This window comes from Onychostruthus taczanowskii, unplaced genomic scaffold, assembly GCF_017590055.1.
Source record: "Onychostruthus taczanowskii isolate IOZ18803 unplaced genomic scaffold, ASM1759005v1 scaffold78, whole genome shotgun sequence".
In the NCBI taxonomy this organism is placed as follows: Eukaryota; Metazoa; Chordata; class Aves; order Passeriformes; family Passeridae; genus Onychostruthus; species Onychostruthus taczanowskii.
Window position 1 is genome coordinate 1,160,924 of NW_024505671.1, and position 17,718 is coordinate 1,178,641.

The 17,718-nt window shown below is 35.9% G+C and overlaps 1 protein-coding gene across 3 annotated transcripts in view; it reads right to left on the bottom strand.

Moving 5' to 3' along the window:
- Window positions 1-3,114: 3,114 nt before the first annotated feature.
- The window catches only part of SHPRH (SNF2 histone linker PHD RING helicase), a 47,658-nt gene continuing 33,054 nt past the window's right edge, over window positions 3,115-17,718 (bottom strand). For all 3 annotated transcript variants that reach the window (XM_041423495.1, XM_041423493.1, XM_041423494.1), the window contains exons 21-30: window positions 17,109-17,334; window positions 16,079-16,222; window positions 14,711-14,812; window positions 13,801-13,872; window positions 11,882-12,070; window positions 8,257-8,349; window positions 7,654-7,740; window positions 7,030-7,208; window positions 5,115-5,195; window positions 3,115-3,894 (exon numbers count right to left, since the gene is read on the bottom strand). In XM_041423495.1, coding sequence (XP_041279429.1) covers window positions 3,798-3,894; window positions 5,115-5,195; window positions 7,030-7,208; window positions 7,654-7,740; window positions 8,257-8,349; window positions 11,882-12,070; window positions 13,801-13,872; window positions 14,711-14,812; window positions 16,079-16,222; window positions 17,109-17,334 — 1,270 coding nt within the window. In that variant the 3' untranslated portion in view covers window positions 3,115-3,797. The remainder of the gene's footprint in view (window positions 3,895-5,114; window positions 5,196-7,029; window positions 7,209-7,653; window positions 7,741-8,256; window positions 8,350-11,881; window positions 12,071-13,800; window positions 13,873-14,710; window positions 14,813-16,078; window positions 16,223-17,108; window positions 17,335-17,718) is intronic.

Sequence of the window (17,718 nt, forward strand, 5' to 3'; positions counted from 1 at the left end):
CAAATCTGTGACTCCTGAAAGAGGTAATGTAGTCATAAGGACCGCAAAAATGGATGGAAAGAGAACAGCACTGTTTGTGTCAGAAGAGACAACGGTAGGGAGCTGTTAGCTGATCCCCAGCTAGAGTCCAGACAGAATTTTACAAGAGGATTTATGTCTAATTATGGGTTTAACCAGACACAATTATTTTTTATCTCTGTAGAATCCCACTCACAGATAATTCTAATACATCTGCACACACTGGCAGACATGTGGTTTGGACAGCCTGTCTCACAAAAAGCATCATCAACTTTGTCCACTTCTAAATACGAAACTTGAATATGCAAGAGAAGACTGAGGTAAATATTCTTCTGTGGTACCTGACCTGAAATACACTACAATGAAAATTGGACTTTCATTAGTATGTTAAAAAGTTACCCAACAGGTTAAGATGTAAACCTATTCCTGGCACATGCTGATTTGGAGAGCAAGGGGGAATCTTAACTTAAAAATTCTCTTAAAGATCCACAGTGACATTCAAAGAGCTCAATTTAACAACACAAGTTTAACACCTCAGTTTCCAAGATGATCATGTTGTGTGGTTCAAGGAAGTTCACTATTTGCATCAAGCTTTTACAGATACCAAAATGACAGTTCTGTTATACAAAATATAACTTTATATACAGTGAGAAAACTGTCCCAAAATCCTCACCAACTACAATTAAAAAAACCCTTAACATTCTTTGTTATGGACATGAAAAAGATTAAAAATCAGCACTGAGGTTTGGAAACAGGTGAAGCCTCATTTTTCAAGGGACTGACTTCACCAGGTAAGTAATACTGTTAACACCTGGATCGCATTTACATGTTTTAGCAGGAGAACACACAAGAATCTGGTACATGCCTCTGGTAGGTCCACACAAATGTTATGCAAACAGTGCAGTCAGTATTTATGGGTTTCTGTCTTCTGTGGAAAATCCCATTTCTATGAGTATACTGGAAGTCTTAGGATAGGGCAGACTTTGTTCTCAGCTAAGATACTGTCTTTCAAACGTGTTTTGATAGAGAGCAAAACCATGACAGTACCATGAAAAAAAGCTTATTGTGCTTTGATAAGAGAAAAGCACTGCAGATGTACAAGCTACACCCTTAGCAGAAAAAAAAAAGAAAAAAATTCATTTCATGAGAAGTCTCTCTCTTAAGATGTCTGAAAGATAAACCTCTATCAAAAATACTAAATATTGCAAAAAAAAAAAAAAAAAAGGAAAAATGCATTAAATTTGATCTCTGTGTTTTGTATTAGGTAAAACTTGAAGAATTCATTTTACTACTGACACTGACTATTATACTCTAATGGTTCAACCCTCCAATTTCAAGAGGTGCTTTAACACGACTCATGGCACATTTTAATGTAATGTATCCAGAGCTCTAGGTGCTGTTGCTCCAGGGCAGTCAGGAGAGCACCTAGAACCAGATTTTCTGGCATTCTATGCTGTTATATGAGTATGAAACAAGGTAAGCCAGGACCACAGACTCATGCAGTGCCTGATAAGAAGCCATGCTTTTGGTTAGGAGTTGAAAAGCCACATATTTATAAACAATGAAAGCATCATATTTATATAAATGAGCCTGATGCTTTAAGATTTTAGCCTTCCTATTTTTCAAATCCTTTACTGCATTAGTGCACAACTCCAAACTCCATATAAACTGTTAACTACTGTCTTCACATTTTGGTCAGACAAAACAGTTCCTCTAGGCCTAAAACTCAAGGACACCCTACAGCCTCAAGCCCCGAAAAATATAAAGAAAAGTGAATTGGGGGTGTGTGGACTGGGGGAAGGTGACTTCATTACCTGAAGCTGTAATGGGAGCATTAACCCCCTGATTTGCAAGTAGACCAAACTTATATCTGTCTGGAAAACTCGTGACCATTACCCCCAGTCTTGGGGAGGCTTTGTCTGCCCTTAATGTACCTGAAGGCCCTTCATTAAATATATCCCCTTTTATCCTTTTAACTTTGTCTGGCCTCTGTTTCTAGGTAAGCCCGAAAAAAGCATCAAGCCAAAAACATGCAGAGGTTTGGAAACCTCTCATAACTTACATTTTTCAGTTTGCCTTTCTGTCTTCACATTCATTGCCAACTATTCTTCCCACGTCTAGTTAATTAAAATGGGAGCTATGAATGTAAACACTATGTGCTTCCACAGTTTGTAGCACAGATACATAATTTCTCAGAGTAGCAGCTTCTTGTGCAGCCACATTGTGTCATATAATACCAAAATTATCTGAAGCTGATGAGGAAATTGGAATGTTCTTGTCCTCAGAGTTCCTGGACTGTCTGTTCAGCATGATCTCCAGTACACTGTAAAATAATTTAGGCTGGAAGGGATCCATGGAGGTCATCTGGTCCAACACACCACACATAGCAGGACCAACTTCGAAGGTGGATCAGGTTGCTTAGGGTTATCTGAGTTCCCAGTATGTTCAAGGATGGAGATGTCACAGTTTCTGTGTAAACTGCTTGATCAATCTTATCTAAAGACCTTACCATCTATTCCATTTCTCTTGCTGCAAACTGAGAGAAGTAGCCTGTTGCTTAGGCATGCACATTTGCCCACTCGCTAAACACAAAATTATGTTTAACACCAACTGTGCTAATGAGCTGGCTTCTGTAACACCTTCAAAAATTAATATTATGTAAATGCACATCCATACCCAATGCCAAAAGGCTTAAAATTTATCGTGCCTACCTTCAGCAGTCTGAAAGTTAGCCTAGATTTCTTTTTGCAAACTATCTACTGTCAACAAAGATGGGGTAGAGTGTTCTTGCATATCTAAAGATGAAGCTTCACAACAGTTCCATTTTTCTCCATACTTTCTCTAACTTAGACCAGGCAGCTAATAACTAGCCTGCCTACCATAATTTCATGTATTTTGTATATTTAAATTGCTGAATCTTTAAGGGGAAGAACTAGAAAAAAGATCAGGGTGAGACAATGCACAGAAACACCAAATAATTATGAAGTAATCAGCAGTGTAACCTTTTGAAAAGTCTGTAGCAAATGCTTTTCTTGTTTTTTTCAAACAGAGCACTAACTTAGTCACAGCTTCAAGTGAAAAAAATGTACAGCAAGTTCAAGTCTTTAACTGATCACCAGACCAACACACATACAAAAAGCATAATTTAATTATCATATTTTTGCCGTAAGCATTAACAATGAAATATTTAACGGTAAAAGTCTTTATGAATATCTAAAGTCCTAATACAAATATCCAAACTATTAGTAAACATTTGTAATTTGAAGTGTTAACAATAAGACACTTAATAACTCTGCATTAAATCTAACAAGCCTTTTCTAGAAGAATATTAATTTACAGTCATTCTTTCTAACAACTCTTTGTACAATAAAAAAAAATTAGATCTGTATTTTTCTGCTTCCCTTTCCCACCCAACCACCCACACAAGTTTTGTTCTCAGACTGAGCTAATAGCCGATCAAGCCTGATGGTAAAAATCCTCTCAACCAAAGGTCCAAGATCTCAGTTTCAGCATCCAGCTCAAATTCTCTTTGGGAAAAAAAAATTCATGTTTTTGTATAATGTGCAAAGTGCAACTTTTATCCAGTGCCATCAGAAGTGTGTGCTGCTATGAACATCACCAAAGAATAAATCAGTAAAAATTAAGACTTCTCAATTTCCGATTGCTGTCTTACAGACAAGTGTTAGATGATGCCTACAGGAATGACAGATCAAGTGGATTTTATCCTGGTGCTTACTGGGTCAGGTACTTTCCAATTTCATTAGGTCAAACCAATGTTTTTACTCAAGTTCTTCAGTTTCCTCTGTAAAAAGGTCAGCCAAATCTGCCACTGTCAACACTGAGGCTTCTGACTGTTTCATGGAAGAGCTCGTGTGGCTGTGGGAAAAAATTGCACGTGGGCATCAGAGAAAGAATCAGTGTAAGAAATGAGCTGTGTGCACTGAAAACAGAGCACACAGTTCAGAGTCAATACCTGCTCAGCTTTGAAGCTCAGCAGGAAAGCACACCTTCTGTCCAGGAAACACATACACTCATCAGCTACTGCTCCTGCACATTCTAAGTAAGATAAAGAGTCCATCTACTGTCCCCAAACGTGGTCAACACCAAACACTGCCAAGGCAGCAGAACATGGGATAATGCACTTTGACCTCTTAACATTTAAGGGATTTGCTTGAGCTGCCAAGCGTAACGTTTAATATTGCTTTCAAAACATTAGCCCTCATGGGATCATTCAACCACTGTACATTTATCTGAATTTTATGTGCAAGAGTAGTGCTACTTCACAGATAAGGAGAATAAATAATTCTTAAAGAGCTAAAACTGAAATCTTTCATAACTACAGCCAAAGATGTGCATGTAATTTTTAGTTTCATGATCTGTAAAAAAGAAAATTTCCTTAAACAAAGGCCTCCTCCTAGATTTGTCATGTGTATACCATCTGGTTAAAAGGTACAAACCTCTTACACTGTCTGCATAAGGAATGTAAATAGCATTTTTGGTCCTGCTCCAATCCATCACTGCTTATAGATTTTGGAAAGATAAACCACAGTGAGAGCTGCTTTCTGTGTCTGCACACCAGCCTCATGTATGACTTAGCATCTGGGCAGTGCTTGCATGGACTGTGAAACCAAGCTGTTGACACAGCACCATTGGATGAGGTTTGTAGGATTAAAAAAATAAAATAACAAAAGAAAGAACCCATGTCCTATGTTAGAGTTTATAACACATTGTTGCTCTAGTGGCAGGCTTAGTGCTACTCCATCAATTGCAATGTTTTTATACCAATGAAAATAGGTAAACTGAAAAGACAAATCATACCATAATACATAAATCATTACTTGGGCTTTTATGAAGTAAAATACAAAAAACATAACCAAAATATTTTCCAGAGAATTAACATACCTTAAGCTGCACATTACTGGAACCAGGTTAAAACTTTTGAAGTCTTAAAACTGTTTTGCCAATCCAAACAGTTTGAAGAACAGTTGAAGGTTATATATAAGATATACATTCCTAACCACAAGAGAAGTATGGTGGAGAACCACCTTTTCATTTTCAGTGCAATAATTACATTTAAAAAAAATTCCAACACATACCTTCTATCTACAGTCTTCAGCATAGTCTGCATTCTCTCCTCTATTGTTGCTTTTATCAGGAACCTATGAACAATCGTAGATCTGAATGTGTTTAAAAAAAGAAAATGCCACCATAAGTGAGCAGAAGTTGTACTTTTACTGCCAAAGTTCATGACCATATTTTATCTCATATTAATGCTATTAAAAGTGTTGAAAATATGCCTCTGGTTTTTAAGAAATAAATGTTAGAAGCGATTGGCAACTTCCATTGACACTTCAGAGAGCTTAGTGCTTCCCTGTAAACACACTCACTTTACTGATCATACACTAAATGAATGTAAGCTGTATTAGCTAAAATCCTAACGTAGATACAGGGCAAAGTTCTGCTTTCTGTGTCCTTACTAGAAACATTCCTCCAGAGCACAAAGAAAAAAGAGTTTTGCCCACTGGTTATATACAATGTTCATAATTCAATGGCACAAATTATTCCAAGAGACAAGAGCTCAATGTGATGGAAAATTAAACCTAACTCCCAGAGTTTTAATAGTATGATTTTTGAAGACAGCAAAATATAACATTTTTTTTTTTAAAGAAGTCAGTAACTGGAGTCAGTAAACACTGGTAAAATATAAAACCCAAAATGTCAATAAACATACCACAAAATGAAAATTCCATTTATGAAACAAAATCTAAAAAAAGAAAGCAGTAATTTAGAAAAGTGACAGGCACCAGAAAGTGAAATGGACAAAAGTCAGATCCAAAGATAAAAATGAAAAAGCACCCCGTGCTCCCCAGTATAAACATTTTTCAAGGTAAGAACCCTTGAAAATGCTTAGAAGGTTTTTAGGTCTTAGGTTGAAACTTTGGCAGGTAACATTTCACAGAAGAGTGCAGGGGGAATGCTTTCAGATTCACAGGCAAAGGTCTACCCCTAAAAAAGAGAAGTAAATAAGAACTGAACTGGTAATAGTTGCACCAGTGACACTAAACAAGAGTGTTCCCTAATGCTAAGTGTACTTGGAACACAGCCCTTTTAAAAAATATGCCTAGCTGAAATCTTAATTCTTAAAAAGTACTATGTATTCTTGGTGGTTTTATCGCAAGGTTTTTGCTGCACCTTTCGTGCCAGCATCATGTAGAATTGCAGTGTGGGCTGTTGCGATCAGTCTTTCCTATGCCCTCACAGTTAATTCAAAATCTTTACCAACACACACAAATATCCACTTGTTCATAAACATTCTTACGCATACATGCTCCTTCATGTCCTCCTCTCTCTTTGCTTTCATTTCCAGAACACAACCCCAATATTATTCTACAGTATTTTTATTCCAGAATTGACTGCAGCTATTTTTCTTCTTCATGGGCTTTAAACTTTTTTTTAATAAAGTCACAAGACCTTAGAAAAAACACGTACATCTCATATGTTGAGGACAAACTTTCTCAAACCTTTTTCAAGTGTTCAGTACTACCTGTGTCAGAGCAACAACAGTGAAACAAACAAGAGACATGCAAACTCACTAATTTCTTCAAAAAGACAGGGGTGAGGGCAGAATTGTGATTTAAAAACTTATCAATTCTAATGAGAGTGTGCTATAACTTTCTTTTTTGCAAAAAAACCCCAACTAAAAAATGTCCCAAAAGAAGGAAAGAAAAAACCCCTAACAATTTATGCAATCTGGAGCTAAGAATGACCAATTAGAAAGAGCCTCTCAAGGAAACTTATAAAGGCCATGCCTGAACGTAGCCATATACGACAAATTATGAGTTTCTTGGACCTGCAAAGGCAAGACATTTCTGGATATTTTTGCACGCAGACGTCCAAAGTTAAAAACTAAGGCATCAGTGGCACACATAAAATAGGGCAGCAGCTGAACAAGGTGTTTTCAGACCTACTCTGGACCATATCTAAACCATTGAACACAATTGTAAATCTTACTTTGTTTGGCCAATACGATGTACTCTGCCAATAGCCTGTAGCTCATGTGCTGGATTCAGAATGGGCTCCACGAGCAGAACATGAGTTGCTTCGATGATGTTTAGTCCATTTGAACCAGTGTGAAGAGGCAGCAGCAAAATATTGATGTTGGGATCATATTTAAATGCAGACAGGTTTTCCTAAAAGGCAAACATCACAGCAGTGTGACAAAAGTTCCTCAATGTCATGTGTGGGGGACAAGACTATATTTTCAACAAATTATGGCAGTTTATACAGGCTCCAGATCGACAATCTTTGCAGGTCTGTCAACCCAGAACAGATACATGACAGTCTCAGGAAGGCATGAACTTCTTGCAACACTGATCAATGTCTCATCCTTAACTTCCATGCCAATGCATCTTTCTCAAAAGCGAATTTACTGTTTATCTCAAAATGCTTTAAACTGGGATATTTTGAGATTATAATTTTTAGAATGATTAAGTTAGAGCTCAAAACTTCAGCCATACAAATTTGCTGCTTTTTTAGTTTCTGAAATGAAGCAGCAAAGTAAAAAGGATCAGATTAACTTCTATGAACTATGATTTTCCCACTGAAAATAATTTAAGAAAAATATCCTTTATGTACCTGAAATTTACTAATTCCATTGATCTGAGAAAAAACCATGTTGTTGTCATACAAAGCTTTTGAAATTATATCCAACACATCTTGCCACTGTAAAAAAAAAAACAAAACAAAACCACACAACACAATAAAAGTAACTCAACATTACGAACAGCAATGACAACTAAAAAATAATAATTAGCTTCCCTAACAAAGAGTAGATTTAAAAGCTTTTCAAACTGCTAGGATTTGCAATTCTAAAGAAAAAATTGTGTGCTAGAAACCAAATCTTTCACAAAACTAAGTAAGACAAGTAATTAGTAAGATCAACCTGAAGAAATTGGTAGCCATTGCAAAACCAGTTTTACCATGTATCAAAAACATCTGGCCATCACATTTAAAATTATCTAGAATTTCTACTGCTTCCATACAAATCCAAGTGCTTGCCCTTTAGAGAAACAAGCTTTCACATCTGCTGACTATGATCATTATTCTTGTTCCAGTTACAAGACTTGCCCTACAAATCCTCAAAACAATCAAGTGGTTGTACAGAGTGATTCAACATTTTGGTAGCTAAACTAGCTCAAACACACATGCAAAGACAAGACAGAAAATGGTGATTAATACCGTTGAGAAAACTAAGGACTTAGCCCCTGGATCTTTAAATTGGATTTTCTTCAGTGTTCGGACCACAGCTTCCACTTTGGTAGAGTGACTTCCCTTTGAAAAGTCAAAGAAGCACATTAGTAAAGCAGGATAGTAATAAACTCCTTCCACATTCATTGCTTTATTAAATCATGTTATATTACGTCTCTTACACATCTCACACAAAGTTAACAATGATCAGTCTTGAGGAAGGGCAGGTTAGGTAGCACTGAACTACTTTTACCTCTCCCTTATAACACACTGCACTAGGATCAGCAGTGTGTAACAGCATGAGCAGCACATGGAGGAATGAAGTGCCATGTAGACACACCTCTAGTTCTGCATGAGGCAAAACAGACAGCCCAAGCAGTGCAGTGGCACCAAACGTGCCCATTAGGCCTCCTGCAGTTTAACTTTGTGGCACAGTCTTTAGTGAATCTTTCAAATGCACATTAAAATTTCCCTACCTTCACATCTTTTGAAAATGGTCCAAGAAAAAAAAGTACCTGAATGCTATTTATGTTGCTTTTGTTTCTCATTCTGGCAACATCAAACTTATGTTCAGTACTATGAAGCTCATTAAGTATACTTAAAACAGTATGAAAATTGTAAATATAATTAATTTTTGAATTATGGTGAGCTGCAATGAAAACATCTTTCTATTCTGCATTCAGAAGTATTTCAGAACTTAATGACTCCAATACTTTATTCTACATCTTGTCCATTTTGATTTATGTGCTCTTCCCTTTCCCCTTAGGTCAGCCAGAGGACACAATGAGATGCAATTCTTTTTCCACCTCCTTCAGTATGTACTTTCTATTACAGCAATTTTACCTCATGTCTTTTTTAAAGAAGCCTTTACTTTCTTACTACACACATAGTCATCTCAAACTGTGCTAGATTCAGCAGGACAAATACTGTTTTATTTTTGTCTGCACCTGTCTTTTGAACATTGAATTAAATATGTTGGCTCACTACAATGACAGATCAAATTTACTGAAGTCATGCTGCATGCAGAATTGGCTGGGAAGGATGTCAGCAGTCTCAGCACAAGCTGGGAACCAATGCTGGGCTGCTTGATCACTCACACATTAGGCACCTAACATGTGAAAGACTTTCTGCAGACTGTTTTACCAAAGGCTGCAGTAAGCAGTGCCATTTTTTACCCAGGGTCCTCCACAGTGATTCCAACCCTGCAATGTCACAGACAGAAACAAATCAGATTTCTTCCACATCATTTCTGTTCACCTGATAGACACTGACTGTCCATCTGACTGTTTGCAAAGTCAGATGGACAATTAGAAATGCTTATGTTGGCAGGTCAGAAAGGATGACACATTTGCAGCCCTATGGCTACTGCCTGTCAATCATAAACACCTACAGTTAGGAGATCTGAGACAAGCTTTTAGGCCTTCCTACATAATTCCAGGATCATTTATGGCTTTTCCAATACTATTCATATCTGATTCAGTGATGACAATCCTGGTTAATCTGTTCTAATTGTCTTGTCCTCAGAAACTGTTTTTGACTTTATCATAGGTTCTTTTCCCTCCTATAACAGATAGCAGCTTTAGCCACTGTTGATTTTTCCACCCTTCAGATTCCTGTGACTTGGGTGTCACAAAGGTGACTTGTACAAGATCAGTAGGAGGAACTGTGGTGCAGAAAAGAACAGCACAATGCTCAAAGTGGTAACAGTCCTTTTGCTCTATTTTTTAAACAAGACAACTGTGTGCAGTTCTTCATCCCTCTGTCTACATTATGTAAACTATATTATTGAACTTATTGAACTTACAAGTGACTAAAACTTTGGCTCACAGCACACACAAAGGTCTTAATTTTATTCTCTATGGAGAGATGAAACTGACAGAAACACTCTTGTTTTTCAGTCCGTCTTCAAAAATGGTATCCCCTACACCACAGTCTGTCATTTTGTTAAATATTCAGATGAGAATTTATAAAGAAATTGGCTAGATCCAATGAATTATGGAACAGTTAACATCAGACCCAAAACTATCCTCTAACAAACAATTTCTGTCTCAGATGACAGGCTGGCAACACCCACTATAATACTGACCAGACACAGGAAGCCTTTACAAAACCAAAACATGCAGGGATGCCAGTAATGTCTCTCTCAGTATAAAATGCTTCCATTTACAGTAGTCCTTTTGCATCTAAGGCATTACCTTAAGACGGTTAGTGTCAGTAAAATAAAGAGTTAGAAAGAAAGAGAGGTAGTGAATACTTTAAGAGACTGGAGGAATTGAGGAATATCAGATTAAAATATGAACACTGAATAAATCACACAATTTTCATATCTGTTCTGAAAGATACTGATCTTAACAGCAGTATTCTATAGAAACTATAGTGAGTTTGTTATTCTTTGTAAACTGTCCTTTAAAAGAATATGAGGTAGAATTTTTTAACAATGTTGCTTGTTTAAGTAGTAAATACAGTGAAGCTACAGTGTAAATTTTTAGTTTTTCATTAACTAAAAAATGAGCTTTGCTCAAGCAAATTCACACAGAATTCATATTTTGGTTTATTTTTGCTTTGTTCAAAGTTTCTGATGCAGAAATACTTCAAGAAAACACTACAACTCTTTACATGGGACAGCAAATGACATGTTCTTTCAACATCTTATTTATGAAATTTGGTTATTCTGGTTATTTTTTAATGCAATTTATGAAACATATTTGAAATTTTGTTAGAAACAGGGTGATATCTCTAAACTGTATATGGAATTAATACGTAAAATGGCCCTGCATGAAGTAGCGTTCTAAGAAGTAGCACTTGAAAAACACAGCCTGTTTACTCCCCCTGGTGCCACATACTGTCAACTACTTTAATAATTCGAGTTAGGAATCATCTACTCATAAAATGCAATTTCATTTGTCCAGGGAGGTTGAAATAACTAGTGTGAATATGGTAGCATTGTCTTCAATACAGGGTAGCAACCCTAGAAATTGTGCAAGGTTCAAGGAGACTTGCACAGATATCATGGAAGTCTCTCAGCACAACTAATTATTTTTAACTATACTAATCAGATTAAATTTACTTAAATTAAATTAACTTTAAACTCAGTTAAATTAAATTTAACTACACTAATCAGATTAAAATTATGACAAGCACTACAATCATACTTTAATCCAGCTGTATCATAATAATATTTTAATAAAAGACAGCAGTATCAGCTAAACCAAAGTATTATCAATGTATTTTACCCGTGCATTTTAGCCCAGAATCCTCTATTTTTTCCACAACTGCACTAAACACAGGTTTTTGGTTCCTACAAAACAATTCTACAAGACATTCATGCAGTGCAAACATGTACCTATGCACTACCTATATGTCACTATTGCTAAAGACTCATGGAGATGCTGTCTCTTTAACCCAATGAAAACTCTCCTTTAGTAAAAAAAGCAGATATAACAGTGCAATCAGGACTGAATTCCTACATGTTTGTGTCTAGAGGTTTTGTCATTAGGACAAACTATTTATAAAACTATACAGTACACTTGTCTGCCTAAAAACACAGTATGCTACAAAACACAACAAATATGCACCGCTGAAAGTTTGGGCCACAGAGCTCCTGCAAACAACTCACCTTTACAGGAATATCATCCTCCTGATTTGCAGCTTCTGCAGTGAAGACATAAGATATTTCTTTATGAGATGTTGTCTGCCTGCAAATGGCACATTTAATTGAGCTCCGGCGGGTGCCGACGCTGTACTGCTGGATGATGATTGCTATGCACTCATTACAAAAACAGTGTCCACACGTCAGCACTGCCCACTGTGCAGGAAACAATAAAACCCAAACACAACACAGTTTCAGTTTTGGGCCAGTGCAAAAGAAAAACAGTGTACTAATCTATGATAAATTACATTTTCATAGAGAAATTACATTATTTTCATGATATTCATCAGATTAAAGAAGAATTTTACAACTGTTGCACTCCAGCTGCTAAAAAGCCTGAATTTTAAAGTTTTCCAGCATAGAGACATTCATGATCTAAAGGAAGTCTCTGAATTTATTGTCCGTTTCTTGCATTTTCTCAGTTTTGAACTTCAGGAACAACATTACAATCTTCCATTTCTATGAAAGATGATTCTTAATGACTTATATGTAAACACAGATCAAGTATTTACATACTTTTTAAAAATTACAAAAATGTTTTGATTTACCTTCTCTACAATTCTTTATCTGTGCATTCATACTAGATTGGTCATATTTAATGAGTGATAGAAAAAATGCTTTAATTTTTCCCTATTGGTAAGTCCAAGACAGCATACTCGGCCTTTAGAAGAAAGATTTTATACAGTGTCGTAATCTCTTTTTTGACAGAATGTATGTGAAACAAGATTGTATTGCAGAAACTGTTCTCCCCTTGTGAGCCTAGAGCATCTACAAGTCAGCTGGAACGTTCCATAATAGAGAAGCAATTTGTAGACCAGTAGTTTTGAAATTCAAAATAATATCTTTTGCTGTACTAGCCTGTTCTTTAGGCCATTCCAAGTGAGAAAACTAGAAGTTTTCATGGGACCAAGTAGCAAAGAGATTGACTAAACCACTGATTTCAAGCAGGTCTTTTAGACTTTGCAAGGTTTTTTGCAACTGTGAAGAAATAGAATGAGAAGTACTTTCATCTTTTCATAGAATGAAAACTGCTATCATCTAAAGAAGCAGTCTTGCTGTTAAGAAAAAATAAAGAAAGTTAAGAGATTATTTTCCTTTTCAGTGAGCTTTTCCATCTCTGAGATAAAGAATAATGGCAGTTAACAGGACTAACAGTTGTTCTCTGTAAAAACCCGTATTACCCTTGGAAGAAGAGCACAGAGGAGATTTTGGAAACATGGCAGGAAGCAGTTCATGCTTACACATGTCCATAATGCAAAGAGAAGCTAAACCTCCTTAAAACAGCTACCCAAAAAGAAAGAGACAATTTAGTTTTACCATAATGAGTCCTTTTATGTTTTTCCCTAATGCATGGTAAGTCAAGTTTAAAATATGGCTTTGTACTTTATGATGTATATTAAGTCTTACTTGAATTTCAACTCCTGCACTTCAGCAGGGAAAGAAATCCACATTGCCAGTATTTATTCTATTGGATTTTGCTACTGTATGAATAAGTAATATCTTTTTCTTTAGAAGAAAAAAATACTGTCAGTAAGAACAATTACAGTAAAATATATACAATAGAAGTTTACCTACTTCCTCTTTCTGTTAGCTAATAATTGGGAAATAAATCTTTCTGCCAGAAGTATAACTTCAGATTTATAAAACAATCATGAACTCACATTTTTGTAACACTTAAGCAGATGTCAAAAGCTAAAAGAAGTACAGGTGCTTGCATCTGTGAAAGATGTTACTTCAGGGGAGAGGCTGGTTGGTACATTACAGAAACAGCCCTATTTTTCAATACAACATTCGTTTAAAAACAGATCCTGACAATTTGACACACAACTGGCTCAGCTCCAGCTAAAGATGTTCTAAAAGTAAAACCTGCTGAATAAGTATCTTACCTGTCTTCCCAGCTGACGTGCACAGATTGGACATGGTTCTGGGTTAACTCCTCCAGTGGTTTTGTCCTGAGACTATCAATTAGAAAAAAAAAAAAAGCTTTGTGTTTTGTTATTCTATATTTAAAACAAGCTTCTAGAAAAAGTGAATAATGAAGCCTTTAAAAGAAACCAAATCAAACCAAAACACTGTCTGATTAAATTAAAAACATATCCATGTACTCAAGTCCATCTTGAGGAGTTAAAAAACATGTAACTTATGGTAAGCAAAAGGAGCACAAAGGAGCACTTTTCATTCTGCAGTCCTTCTGATGGCATCTGTAGCTCTATACCAGCTCTGAATAATCATGGTAAAATACAAGCTTCAAACAAGAACCTCCACATATTTTCTATCAGCTTCACATGGTTGCAAAAACACTTAAATTTTGCTTAACTATGCTTACTTTAACATAAATGCACTTACTCAAACACTATGATTAAAATAACATATAATAAATGCAGATTGTCTGTTTTGCTAATTTTAACACTCACTTTAACTCCAGATGTGACTATCCTGTTTCAGGTAAGCTCTTAGTAAAATACCAAAGGTATGCAGAGACACATAATTTTATAAGGCTTCTACTAAACATGGCCCAGTTAGTTTTAATGAAAACCCTACACATCTAAAACTAGTTCATAGTTTAATAAGCATGTAATTAAACAAGTAACTAAAATATATATTGCAATAAATAATTTTATGAGCACACAGTGGCACAAAGAACAGCACAACAGCACACCGAATTTCAAAATATAATGAATCTTCACATAAAATACGATTTAAGATGGAAGCTTTAAATAAAAATAATGGTAGGTTTCTTCCCTTCCACAGGTAAACAGAGCACTTAGGTAAAGATCAAGGAACCATTAATCTTACTTTCTCCAGATTAGTGAGGTACAGAAGTTGTCCTAATTTCTTTTGAAGCTGTGATTTGGCAACTGCCTTGTCATTCAGAAGTTTCACTCGATTTTGCTCTACCTATGAAAACAACATTAAATATGTGTTAAAAGGGGGAAAAAAAAGTTAAGTTTTACAATAAGGCTTAAATTGATTTTTTTGGTGAAATTCAGCTGATGAATTTACTGGTTACAGACAGAAAACCAGCTCATGCTGGAAATTTAAATGTGCTTCTCCCCAAGCAAAACTGATTATCTATTCCTTTCCTGTACCCAGTATGAACACAGCAGTGTGAATGGGCTGAGATGCAGAAGACGCACAAAATTGTTTTTTATTGTTTTATTTACATTATTGTCTCTTTAGAGAAACAAAATTAAATTAAAATAACCCAGATTTTCAGGAGTTTCTTTTGAAGTTCCTCCAATTTATCATCTCTTTTCTTCCAATTGTGTACATATATATACACCAAATTAACTGCTGGTTCCAAAAACAATGTGTAAGAGACAATAATTTTCTTTATATTTCCTAGAAATTTCCACTTTTGATTTAACTTATACAAAGACAGAAACATCGAGCTGACTTTTTTAAGATTAATTACAGCTGATAGTGGAGAAGTTTAATACTGCAAAAGTGGCAGGCACCTGAAGGATGAAGGCCAAAGAAATGGGTGTTTCTTTTATGGCTGCATATACATGCATAAATCTTAAGACTTTATTAGGCATTTGTTAAGCAAAGTACTCCTTTTTAAAAAATGTTCCAATACAGAGATGAAATTTATTTCCTTATAGAAAGAAGCAATTTTATCTAACTTAATCTCACAGAAAAAAACCCACAAAATGTGCCTATAGAAAATACACTTCTATTGGTGTAAAAAAAAATTAAGAGGTTAAATCAACCCAGCATTTTCTCTATCATCATAACCAGAGTCAGGGATAGCTCAGAAACTTCAAAATACTGAAAAAAATATTTTTCTTTGATGTGCTTATTTCTGTTTTATATGGGTATTTGTGAAAAGTATCAATATGGGTAAGGAATCAGGTCAACTTAATTTTCCACCCAGCTTGGAAGACTGGACAACTGTAGAAAAAGGAAGCTGCTGCTGAAAGAACAGCAGACTCTTGGAAACACGCCACTCTGTCAGAAAGCTAACAAAAATATATCAGAGTAACAGTTACAAGCTCAAAATGGCCCTATGTACCTAGAAAAATTCAATACTCCACCAAGCCTGTCTGAAATGAAAACAGAGACACATTACAGACATTACACATAGATCCAGATGTGGATTTTATTTTTGTAGGAGGTGGATTCCTTCAAAGAGAAACCATTCTTTCCTACCCAGTACCCTACCTCATGTGGCTCTATAATGTGGAGCACTGGTGGATTTGGTTTTGGCTCATCAGGGTGACGCACTCTCAGTCGCTCTGTCGCCATTGCCAGTTCATCAATAGCAGACACGTGATCCCTAAGGACCATCCAGTACTCATGAAGTAGCTGTAAGAAAACCCCAAACAAGTGAACAGCAGAACTGAATTGAGTTACACTTGCATGACTTCCCCATACAAGGTAAAATGAAATGTGAGAATCTTTTTGGAGGAAGAGATAATATTTCTTTACAGCATTCAGCCATAACAACAACTAATTATAATGGAAAACAAGCAGGATAGACATCATTTTGTCTGCTCTCTTCTCCAGCCTCTCTGGATAAACAACTAGAAATAGCTGTTCCTCGTTTCTTCTACAACTACTAGTACTACAACAATTAATGCTACTAAAAATTCAGAAACAATATGCCTCGCAAAACAAACAAAAAACCCTCCAAACTCTGCTGAATAAAAAAAAGAGTTATTTCACAGAATATCATTCTTGTAGCTCAGTGTATATTGGAGTAGTACAGACCACTGAATCAGTACTTCCAAGTCACAACAGACAGAATCATAACACTGTCTTCATTCTCATTGGCATATTAGGCCCATCTTTTGTTTCCTAACATAAAGGCACATGAAAAAACTGTGTTCCTTCTTCACAAAATTGAAGGTAACCTGAATTTCACAAAGGACCAGTGTTGGATTTGCTGAGTCTTGTTACATTCTGATTCAAGTAAACAGATGAACACATTTAATTATATCTTTATATTGTCTTAATAGATGCAATTACATTACTTAGAAATTTGATTAGTAGCCAGTATAGCTTTTAGAAACAATTAGCTCACATATAAATAATTTAAAATCAAATCCTATAATAAGCACTGTGGAAAAGGTTGATAGGCAAAGCCTAATTTCAGGAATACGACTTAGATGTGCTAATATTCAGCTGCAATTTGTTGACAATAAACTAAATGGATCACACAACTGTTTGATCACCATGTAATTTACTGTACCTTATATTCCTTTTTCCATGCTTCAAAGAGCTCCAGGAATGCGCTCCCTTCCTCGGTTACTCTAACATCCATGCGGTGAGCTTTGGCAAAGGAAAGAAGAGCTTTCAAAGCCCTCTCAGTTTCACTGGTTGCCCAGAGCCCTCTGCTTGTGGTGGGCAAACGGTCATCGACAAGCCCTTCTTGGTCTTCTATCATCTCCTCGAATATTGCCATTTGGCCTTTAACACTTCAAAACAAACCAAACACAGCACTTAGCACTGATTTTGTACTTCCACATCCATCTGTACTTATTCATCATCTATTTCAGCCTTCTTATATATGATTAAAGGATAATGCAAACCAAGCCAATATAAACAGCTGTTTTATTACCTAATCAAAAGCTTGCTTTGAACACAGTGACCTTGGAACCAATCCTCAGGCCATTCTGTCAGCCCCAAATCATCTATAGCTTTTGTAAAGGCTTACACATCTAAATTATCTTTCAATAGTTATTAATGTCACATTCATTTAAAAAATTTCAATTCTGACATTTTATAGAAGGAAGAATTACAATTAAACTGAGATGCAATTTTTGCTGTGTATGGCACTGTGAATGAACAGTACAGCTTCC